This window comes from Triticum aestivum, chromosome 5A (genome assembly GCF_018294505.1).
Source record: "Triticum aestivum cultivar Chinese Spring chromosome 5A, IWGSC CS RefSeq v2.1, whole genome shotgun sequence".
NCBI classification, from domain to species: Eukaryota; Viridiplantae; Streptophyta; class Magnoliopsida; order Poales; family Poaceae; genus Triticum; species Triticum aestivum.
The window spans coordinates 545,795,670-545,806,857 of NC_057806.1; the positions used below are offsets into that span (position 1 = coordinate 545,795,670).

The 11,188-nt window shown below is 47.1% G+C and overlaps 1 protein-coding gene across 2 annotated transcripts; it reads right to left on the minus strand.

Annotated features, from left to right (window-relative positions):
- Positions 1 to 4,895: 4,895 nt before the first annotated feature.
- On the minus strand, positions 4,896 to 10,609 carry LOC123104643 (chromatin assembly factor 1 subunit FSM). Of its 2 annotated transcripts, none has more exons than XM_044526518.1 (13): positions 10,397 to 10,609; positions 9,561 to 10,304; positions 9,327 to 9,426; positions 8,939 to 9,083; positions 8,705 to 8,828; positions 7,613 to 8,196; positions 7,065 to 7,412; positions 6,895 to 6,976; positions 6,687 to 6,821; positions 5,877 to 6,278; positions 5,647 to 5,784; positions 5,453 to 5,501; positions 4,896 to 5,380 (listed from the first exon to the last, which is right to left on the minus strand). In XM_044526518.1, exons 2-13 carry the CDS (start codon positions 10,170 to 10,172, stop codon positions 5,169 to 5,171), a joined length of 2,931 nt encoding a protein of 976 aa, XP_044382453.1. In that variant the 5' UTR covers positions 10,173 to 10,304; positions 10,397 to 10,609; the 3' UTR covers positions 4,896 to 5,168. The 2 variants fall into 2 exon arrangements, with proteins under 2 accessions (XP_044382453.1, XP_044382454.1); XM_044526519.1 differs by having other exon boundaries at positions 9,561 to 10,323; positions 10,397 to 10,592.
- Between the last annotated feature and the right edge of the window lie 579 nt (positions 10,610 to 11,188).

The window sequence follows — 11,188 nt, forward strand, 5'->3', positions numbered from 1 at the left end:
GGCTGCGCCAGGGGAAGGGTGCGGCTGCCCTCTCTGTCCCTCACTATATATAGGGGGAAGGGGTGGAGGAGGCGTCCTAGGGTTACCTAGGGGAGGGGCGGAGGCCACAGGGGAAACCCTAGATGGGTTTGGACACCCCCACCCCTAGGAAACTTGCCCCACAAGCCGGGAGGGGTGGCTGCCCTAGGGGAGGCGCCCCCATCTCTCCAGGTTACGTGAGATGGGGTGGGAGGGGCGCTCAGACCCTTAGTGGGCTGATGTGCCCCCTCCCCTTGGCCCATAAGGCCTCCCAATGCTTGTCGGGGCCTCCGAAACCCCTTTCGGACACGCTGGTCGTCACCCGGTACCCCCGGAACAATTCCGGACTCCAATACCCTTCGTCCAATATATCGATCTTCACCTCCAGACCATTCTGGAACTCCTTGTCACGTCCGGGATATCATCTGGGACTCCGAACAACCTTCGGTAACCACATACTATTTTCCATAACAACTCTAGCGTCACTGAACCTTAAATGTGTAGACCCTACGGGTTCGGGAACCATGCAGACATGACCGAGACATCTCTCCGGCCAATAACCAATAGCGGGATCTGGATACCCATGTTGGCTCCTACATGTTCCACGATGATCTCATCGGATGAACCACGATGTCAAGGATTCAATCAATCTCGTATGCAATTCCCTTTGCCTATCGGTATGTTACTTGCCCGAGATTCGATCGTCGGTATCCCCATACCTCGTTCAATCTTGTTACTGGCAAGTCTCTTTACTCGTTCCGTAACGCATGATCCCGTGGCTAACTCCTTAGTCACATTGAGCTCATTATGATGATGCATTACCGAGTGGGCCTAGAGATACCTCTCCGTCATACGGAGTGACAAATCCCAGTCTCGATTCGTGCCAACCCAACAGACACTTTCAGAGATACCTGTAGTGCACCTTTATAGCCACCCAGTTACGTTGTGGCGTTTGGTACACCCAAAGCATTCCTACGGTATCCGGGAGTTGCACAATCTCATGGTCTAAGGAAATGATACTTGACATTAGAAAAGCTTTAGCAAACGAACTACACGATCTTGTGCTACGCTTAAGATTGGGTCTTGTCCATCACATCATTCTCGTAATGATGTGATCCCGTTATCAATGGCATCCAATGTCCATGGTCAGGAAACCACGACCATCTATTGATCAACGAGCTAGTCAACTAGAGGCTTACTAGGGACATATTACGATCTATGTATTCACACATGTATTACGGTTTCCGGTTAATACAGTTATAGTATGAACAATAGACAACTATCATGAACAAGGAAATATAATAATAACCATTATTATTGCCTCTAGGGCATATTTCCAACAGTACTGCCGCTCGGCACCGCGGTACTACCGCTGGATCACTATCAAGCCCATTTCCGAGACAACGAAGGATCCTCCAAAGATGCGGGAAAGATTTTGGGGTGCAAAGGGGATGTGTACGTGTTGATTTCATCCTAACCTTTCTGATATGGATCCTCTCTTGATAGTGCGGTGTTTCCTACGACTCAGGTCCACCAAATCTGAAACGAAGGAAACACACCGTCTTCTCCTTAAACACCGAGGGGAAAAGAATCGTCTTGTGCCAATGAATAAATATTTGAAAGCTCAGTGCACATGATTAGTCCGCAAAAGCGTTGTCATCAATCACCAAAACCATTTAGAGAGAGACATGCCCTAACAACGGAGATGGAGAAGAAAGAGGCATAGATCTTCAAGCTGCAAGAGAAGTATGCAGTCCTTATGAACCTGACAAAAGCTCAAGGCACTGTCATCCGAAACCTGGAGTTCAACCATTTGAAAGAGAAGGAAGTGCTTAGTGAAGCCAGGAGGAACTTGCAGTTCTAGGTTGATGAACTCACTAAGTCTCAGGAAAAGCTCACCCAAGAGAATCTCAAGCTGAAGCAGGTTGATTGTCGGAATCGGGGCTCCGCGGACCCAAGAAAGGTTCGAACTTTGGGGCGTGCGTGAAGGACTCCGCTAGGCTACGGCTTGCCGCTCACCGCCCCATGGCCTTGCTTCGTCGTGCTTGGGCGAGCGAGCGAGGAAAGGGACACGAGATTTACCCAGGTTTGGGCCACCTTGTGGTGTAAGACCCTACTCCTGCTTTGTGGTGGATTGCCTCGCGAGGAGGATGAGTATGAACTAGTACAAGGGATGAACTGCCTCGGGAGGGCGCAAGGATCGATCCTCCTCTATGGTAGCATCTAACCTATATTTATACTGGCCCGGTCCTCTTCCCCCGAAGATCTAGGCGGGAAGGGATACCACAGCAGCCAAATTTGAAGGAGGCAGGAGTACACCCTATCCTGACTAAAGGTGGACTTCGTCTGCAAAGCATCTGGTCGTGACGCGTAGGTGGGCTCGGTCTTGACCTCCGTCCTGTCGGGCTCGTGGTCTTGGCCTTGTTGCATTCGAATGGAAACCTTTTGGGGATTCCTTGGGAACACGCATACATCCTTGCCTCCTTAGCGCCAAAAAGGAAATTCTCCTTGCCTGCGCCCGCTGGCGCCCTTCTGGCTCCGTTCGTCATGGCTCACGTCACCCGCGCCTCGTGAGGTTGGGTTGCCAGCCTAGGGATGTCCGCCCCTCAGGAGGCGGCCTTGAGAGACCACCCTGCGGGAGGCCCTGGTATAGCTCTCCTCGCGAGGTGGGGGCCCTCGTGAGGGTCTTGCTCATGAAATCTTGGCGCTGGGCCGTACCGGGCCTTTGTTGATGCCATGCGATGGGGCGCAGGCAGACGGGCCTGGGTACCCCCAGTCCTAGAGCCCCGACGGTAGCCCGCGGCGCGCACGGCCTTGCTTGGAGTCGAAGCCTAAGAGGAGGCGCAAGTGATGTGGGCCCCAACCGCCTGCGGGCCAAGCTTGACGTGTGGCGCACGATGGGGCGCGGGACGCCCCCACTTCCCCACGACTCCTCGGCAACTGTCCGGGCTGACAAAAGCCTGGCGCACGCCGTGGGGCCATCATTGTGTCTCCCGTGTCTTGCGTCTTCCTCATCCTGCCGCAGTCCCCTTTCTCTCGTGAAGCTCCTCCAGATCCAGACAGAGCACCACCCTTCCTTCCTCCTCGCCGGTGTCAGTGATCCCGCGAATGGCGCCCCCCGGGAAAGTGAAGCCCGTAGCCCCGACGCGAGCTCCTCCTCCCTCACGCCGGTGCTCTCAACCTCCTCCATCACCAAGGAGAAGGACCTCAATCCGGTCCTCCCGTTGACGGCCGGTGACCGAAACGAATGGGGCGCGACCCGGATCTGGCCCAGCTCCATGGTGCGGAGCAACCTGGCAGAGTCCGTCTACCCCTTCTTCCTCCACAACTCTTCGCCAGGCTAGTTCCGCCCTTCTCCGAATTCTTCTACTCCACCCTTGAGCACTACCAAGTCCATGCCCTTCACCTTCGGCCCAACTCCATTCTCCTCTTGTCCGTCTTCGCCTTCTACTGCGAGGCTTTTGTGGGCATGAGGCCCTCGATGGCACAATTCCGCCACTTCTTCAGCTTGCGATTCACCGCCCGGACCCAGCGATCCGCGTGCGTCTCCTTTGTTGATGTGCTCAGCGGAAACTCGCTCATGAATGCCGGGAAGAAAGTGGAAGGCTTCCGACAGTGCTGGGTCTTCCTGGACGCTCGCGGCACCGCCCCGCACCAGGCGCTCCTGGCGGCGCCGCCCGAGCAGACCCTTGGATGGAGCTCCGCAAAGCTCACCGACCCCCAAGCAAAACCCGTCCTGAAGAAGATAGCTTCGCATATGAAGGCGAGCGCCTCGCTGTTGGAAATATGCCCTAGAGGCAATAATAAAGTGGTTATTATTATATTTCCTTAATCATGATAAAGGTTTATTATTCATGCTAGAATTGTATTGATCGGAAACTTAAATACATGTGTGGATACATAAACAAACATTGTGTCCCTAGTAAGCCTCTATTAGACTAGCTCGTTGATCAACATATGGTTAAGGTTTCCTAACCATAGACATGTGTTGTCACTTGATAATGGATTTTCCTATGATTTCTCGTATCGGATTTTTCACTATTTGCACTGCTTTCTATTGTTTTCTTTTTTTTCTTTTCTTGTTTTGTTTTCTTTTTTTTCACCATTTTTTATTGTCAACACATATCTACCTTTTTTCAACACGCTATGTATATTTTTTTATACGTCAGGAACATTTCTTTATACACATCTAACATTCTTAAATATATTTTTTGATGTGGACATGTCTACTTTTTTCATACACATTGTATGAAACATTTTTTATACATGATTAATATTTGTTTTTCCAAATACATGTTTTGATATCTACTTTTTCTTCACACATTGTACATGAAAACAAGAGGCGTTCAAGCCGTGAAGAGTACATGGCCAACCTCAGGCAGATGCATCCAGAGCTCGTCCCCGAGAAGCGCCAGACCTTAAGAAGGGGCTTGACAACACGAACAAGACTAGGCCGTCCGAGAGGCAGCCCACAGCAGAAGTGATCACACTTCCATCGAACTAGTTTAAATTTGTATTGTGCAACGTAGCTTGAACTTAATTATGCAATCAGTTCAGGTTTCATGTGCTTTGATGACAAACAATTTGAACTAAAACCATACCACTTATTTCCGAACAAAGGGAATACTTAAATAAATCACAAAGACACAAACTACAACTTGCCAAGTTGGTATTGGGCCTTTGGCGTACCCTGGCTCAGGGTTTAAATCCTAGCTTATGCAGCATTCTCATATATTTTCTGGCTTTTCACTATAAGATCTATGCTTTTGTCAGAAAAAACTAGACATGCATCTTTAGAAAATCTGACAATACATCAGTCCCTGTTTTCCCCATTGGGACAGCCGGTCCATCCAATTTAAAAATTATGAGAGGCGTGCTAAGTAAAAAAGATTATAAGCTTCACTGTCAGAATAGCATATGTAGCAATGGAACAATTGACATGACAAAAGACACATGTCTATAAACCCACTAAAGCTAGAGCAGATTGCAAAAAATCACCACACAGCTAGGAGCAGGATGCAATGCCATATTGCACCTGAGTGGCCTTTGTATTACACCATTATTACCCAAGAGGTTTCTGCTTGTTTTAAACCGCCAATGCATGGACCCAATTCAAGAAAGACTGCTTCAGGATCAGCTTGTCAGGACCATCACTTCTGCGAGGGGAACAGATCAACCTGAGGAGCACCAGCAACACCATTGCTGCCTTGAACAGTTCTTGGTTTCAAGCGCAGCTCAGGTGAAGATGCAAGGGCGTTGACGGCCTCTTCTGGAGGTAAACACCGCTTTGAGAAGTACATGCCTATTCCTTTCGTCTTAGAGGGACGATCAGCTACGGCTTTCGTCTTCTGGGGACGATCCACTGAAAAAACGAAAAATGGTTGGTGAGGTGCAACATTCCTACTGAGAAAAGAAGGATGTATAGGGTAGTTACCAGGTGGTGAGGAAGTTAAACCAAGCTTGTCAAGAACCTCTTTCTTAACCTGCAGCCAAATAAGAGCAGAACACCTTAATACAGTGAAATCTTTGATCCATGTAGTCTGTTCTCAGCTAGTAATCATGCTACTATAGTAAATGAGCAGTGATAATCAGGTATTAAGGTGTCCTGCCAAGTGTTAGTATTCTGACCTGCCAGCGGTTATCAACAAAGTCAGATATCTCCCTCACTTTATGGTTCAGTTGAGTCTTCTTAACAGTCGGAAATTTCTGGTGCAGTAATTCCACCAGCTTGTGGATACCATCTCGACTTGACTGTATCACCTGAACCTGTGGTGGAGTTAAACAAAGAATAATTAAACAAGACTTAAAAATGCTACCTCCATTCAAAAGGGAAATACAAACAAGTTGCGACTACTTACAATTTCTTGCAGGTCTGTATCTAGTACAGAGGATGCAGCTGCAGGGCTACTTTTTGCATTGGACTGGTTGGTTTCTTCAGAAGCAGCAGATGAACTGTCAATGGCTGGCACATCAACAACTCCACCCCCTGGACAGATCCGCATTGAAAGAACTTGCAGACAAAGTTGCTCAATCTTCGAACTTCCCTTGAGATCTTGGGCGGTCAATAAGTCAGCCTTTTCATGAGCTAAGTTGGATATTACTAGAGGTTGACTCTTGCGGAGAGCCTGTTCAGTCAGAGTGTTAAGCACTTTTTGCTGGCGTAGTAAAGTTCTGAATTCCTCAACTTCTGGACACTGGCTGGTTGGCAAACTACTGGCATCATCAGCCTTTTCATCCACTAGACTTTCTACCTGAATGCCCTGCAGGAAAGAAACTCCAAATGTTGAATTGCAGAACAATATTTCATTATGATGGATAGTTGGGAATGGGGATGCATCAATCAACAAAAAGCATGTGTATTTCTTTTATTTCTTGCTTAAGATAGCATTATAATTTTATTATCTTTGTAACAGCTTTGACAGAAGTTGTTTGTTCAACAAGATAAAGGGGATAACAAGTATTGCAGGTCAGCCTAGTTAAATGCTAGAGAATGCTTTGCTGTCTATCACATCTGAATGCAGATTTAATCTTGTCTGTCTTGCGCTTTTGTTAACTCTGAGGTGGTAGGGACATGCTTGGATGTAAGCATACAGGCAAAAACATGTGGAATAGAATTTCTACCTTATGTTGACAGAACAATTCATTTACTCAATGTTAGAAGAGTATACCTCACTATCCGAGAGGTAACCATCAGGGACGACAAAGCTATCTTCCTCTTCTTCATCTGTGATCTTGGAATCTTCTTCATCCATAACCTCATCAGTGTCCTTCTCACAATCAGAAAGGCTCTCACCAGGATCCACCTGTGCAGCAAACATAACATGAGTATCTCTTGGGAGAAAGGAAGGACGACAAAGCAAGATCATTGGCAATTACCTCCTCCCATTCATCATCACTGTCAATTTCATAATCAAGATCAGGGTCCATCATAAGTGGACACTTTGGACGAATTACAGCACTGCAAATGAATATAAAACATAGCATGATATGGCAGTAGATTGAAAAACATCAAGAATTTATTGATATTTTTCAGATTAAGTTTTAACCTTTTCTTCCTCCAAGTCCCATAATATGCTGGCCTGTTACTTTTGGCAAATTGCAGAAGCTTTCTCTTTATCAATCTAGTTGGCAGAGAATTATCATTACGGGTGACATGACATTCAACCTCACTGGCTGGAAGCATATCAATGTCATTTCCTAGTTTATCTGGTTCATTTTCTTGACCTGAATTGTGACAAGCATCTTCATTTGGAGCAGAAAGTATTTCATCGATCATGTCATCTGAGGTTTTTTGAAGCTTCAGCTCTTTAAACGCCTCCTTGGGTTTGTGTCTGATACCCCATCTGGAGGACCTGTTATAGTTTGATAACTTTTGCCAACCAGTGATCTGCAACCTGTGATGCATTCCATTCAACCCATATCAGTGGCATATCTAAAGCATATAAAAGGGCACAGTAAGACTACAATAGTTCATTAATGTTAATTTTCTCTGGGAAAGCCTCATGCATATTCTGTTTTCGAGTGACCCCGTGAATGTGTTTAACAAGCTAGCCTACTATCATAAGGAATACTGACATTAGGAGATATTGCTCACCTCTGAAGGTACTCCAAAGTCCAGCTCTCTTTCAGATTGAAGGAAGAATCAATTATTGATGTAGCAGCTGATATCTCTTTTTTAGTAGTGCCTGGATCAACAGAGTGTGCATCTGAGTCATTCTCTCCAGATTTAGGTTTTTCACTGTCATTACTTTTGAAAAGGCGCTGCATTAACAAAGCTTGCTTCTGAATGGCCAGTTGTTTCTTGAGTTGCGCAGCTTCCTTCTCAAGACGCTTCTGTTCTTTATCAGCTTCCTCTTGCTGCTTCTTTTGTTGTTTTCTCATTTCAGCTTCTTCTTTTTCACGGCGCTTCTGCTCTTTCAGTGCATCCTCTTGCTGCTTCTTTTCTTGTTTTCTCATTTCAGCTTCTTCTTTTTCACGGCGCTTCTGCTCTTTCAGTGCTTCTTCTTCCTGCCTCTTTTGTCGTTTCTTTACTTCAGCTTCTTCCTTTTCACGTCTTTTTTGTTCTCTCAGTGCCTCTTCTTGCATTTTCTTTTGCTGTTTCATCATCTGATGTTCCTCTTTCTCCTGGCGTTTTGTTTCCTTCTGGGATTGTTTTTGCATTTTCAGAATTGATTGTTCCTAGAATTTAGTGGTACACAACATGACATTAGTGGATAAAACAGAAATGCAGTTCACTTGGAAAACGGCTGTTGTAATATGGCATGTTGCTCTTACTCAAAAACAGATAACCTAATTTATGTTGGAATGTTATACAAGAACTAACATATCCACTGAATCATTGTAGTTGCAGATCAAATGGCAAAACCAACAATCTCAGATTAGCAGGTCTATTATGATATCATAATTTATTTAGGAAGAAACAAGGCTATATTGGCTCAGAATTCACAAAAGTGCTAAGCAATCCAATATAACGACAGCTTGGTTGTGCATATGTATTATGAGTTCACATAAGAAAATTAAACTGGTTTCTGGAAGTTCAAATAAGGTGCAGCAACTTAATGTATACAAGTTTGTCAGTATCTTCATAGCATCTATAGAATACATAGCTAATCCCATTCTCTGAAATTCTTTAAATACTTGCGTGCTGCAATTTTTTTTAAATGATGGAAAGAAAAGAGATACTAACATTAGCAGGAGCATTTCCATTTGGCAGCTCAGAGCCATTCACAGCATCTACTCCACCAACAGTTCCCTCATTATTTTCCATCACTTGCATTGACTGATCTGTTGATTCTACATCTTTGGCACCCCTTTATTCACAAATAAACACACATATTAGGGCTTCAAATCCTTAAGGTTCAGATAAGATGAGCATGCCAATGCCTACAAACAAAACACAATGTGAAAGGCACGCACACACCTTTGAATGTTGTTCTTTTGTGTCACTCTTTCCACCATTGATCTAATCCCTTCCAGGTTCAGTGCTTTGCTTAACTTTGTTGATACTTTTCTAAGTTCATTTACTTGACCTTCAGCTCCTGTAGATTCCAGAGCTGACAAAGTTGCTGCAATAGCCAATAGAGATGCAATTAGGGAACAGAATACAAAGCTATGGAGTAGGCGAATTCACAGTTCTAATTAGATGTCAATGAAAACTAACTTGCAACAACATTTCAAGACAAAATTAACAGCAAAGCATATCATAATATTCAAAGAACGGGCACACAACTTGAGCCATAAATTTGCATATTAGCTGTCAAGCATTGATAGATGGAAGTTCAAACATGGTGCAAGAAGATACGTCTTACAATGGAGAGCAGTCATCCTCTCATGGATTTTCTTTCTGGCAGTTCTCCGCACACTTAAAAACCCACGCGTTCTCACAGGCAGTACCTTCAGATCTCTTACCTGCAATTAACAACCCACCACAAGACATCAAGACATATTAATTTAAACAGAGCCACTCTTTCTGGATTAAAATAGCATTGAACTGAACTATCATGGCACTAACTTGTAAATGAACAACATAGGATAGGTTTTACCTCCCAGCACCAAAGAGAAAGCTCTGATTCATCTTCCAACACATCAGCATCAGCGCTAGATTGTCCGTACATCATCCTCTGCCCAATGAGCAGCACGGAGCTGCGGACCGAAGCCACAGAGACGCCCTCTGTTCCCTTGAGCTTCTCAAATGTCTCATCCACCAACTTGGATAGCCCAAGATTGCTCTCCTCCAGCAAGCACCCAATCATGGCATTGGTTGACAGATTTCCACCACCATCGAGCTGCATCTTGTGCCCAGAAACCTCCTTGTAGTACTCGAACAAGCCCTGGAGCTCCTGGCCGCACCCGGCAGCAAGAGTTTCCTTCTCTGCAGGAGCAATCACAGGGCCGTTGGAAGCCCTCTTCCGCTTCAGCTGCTTCTGCACTTGGACGATGGTATCCGCCAGTGTAGCAGCGGGAGACTGCGTCGGCGGCACCATCTGGCTCGGAGCTTGCGCTGGGGTCGCATCGATATCCATCGCATCGCTTGATTCGAGCTCGGCAGATCGGTTGAGCACGACCGGGCCGTCAGACTGCATCTGCGACTGCCCCAACCTGGCGCCTTCGCCGCCAGGGGCTTCGGGGCAAGCAGCGCCACCGCCAGCCTCCATTGTGGGCAGCGATTGGCGGTTAGGTTCAGATCGCAGATCGCAGATTTACGGAGAATTCAGTTGCCGCAGACGCCGTCTCAGATACAGGCACGGCAGCGCATTCCTCGGCTCCGCACCTTCGATGAGCACGGCCTGGGTAAAGAATCAAGATCTGATCGGATTCGGCATTTCATGGCTGCAGAAAGACGGAAGAAGGAGACGAGCAGAAATCTAGGGTTCCTTACCGGCAAAAGGTCCCGCGCCGGGTCGCCGCCGTCGAGGGCGCCGCTTGCGAGAGAGACGGCCGAATTCCTTCCCGTGGAGGCGGCACGCGCGCCTCGGTGTGGATCGGGGCAGGGAGCACGCTGGCCGCGAGAGGGGACGGCGCGGGGGAGGGGAGGGGAGGGGAGGGGAGGCGGCGGTGGGATTGGGGAGATGGGGGGAGGCAGGAGGGGGAGAAGACAGCGCGCGGGGGCGGGTTTAATTTGGAGAATGGGAGCGAAGGTCTGCCGCTTCCCCGCGCGTCCGATGGATTTCTACTCCTCCCACGCCCCCCGGCGCGCGCGCCACAAGTTTCGCCCGAGCCCACGCCCCGCGCAAAAGGAAAGTAGGAAAAAACTTGGCGCGCCACGGGCGGTTTTCGCACCGCGGCGATTGCTTCGCGGGCTCGCCCCGCCAAAAACGAAACTGAGGACCAGCGAGTCAAAACTATAGTTGTGCGGTGGGCCAGGGAGGGAGTAGGGCCCTCTACGTAGTGAGACGGGTTGTCTTCTTTTTTAAAAGAGAGAAGAGTATCCCTCAAAAAAAAAAGAGTGGGGGGAGAGAAAGCGAATGCTCGTTGATTTTCTCCTTTCTACTACTGTATTTGTACAATTGAAATGCGAGACCAAGAAAACCAGTCTCAATCTAGTGTCAAAAATCTCTACTCCCAATAAAGCAGTTGGTAGCCTAGTACGGTTTATTTTCGTCCGGTTTACTTCGTCCCACCACCAGCCCCTCTCACTGGTTTTTCTCCCTTCCATTAAAAAACCAAATCT

Excerpts from the sequence above, each read along its gene's own strand:
- LOC123104643 (XM_044526518.1), bottom strand. The coding sequence starts at position 10,172 with ATGGAGGCTGGCGGTGGCGCTGCTTGCCCCGAAGCCCCTGGCGGCGAA. Across the intron at positions 9,427-9,560 it reads TTTCTCTTTGGTGCTGGGAG|GTAAGAGATCTGAAGGTACT; the intron begins GTAAAACCTATC and ends TGTTAATTGCAG. Across the intron at positions 8,829-8,938 it reads CAAAAGAACAACATTCAAAG|GGGTGCCAAAGATGTAGAAT; the intron begins GTGTGTGCGTGC and ends TTGTGAATAAAG.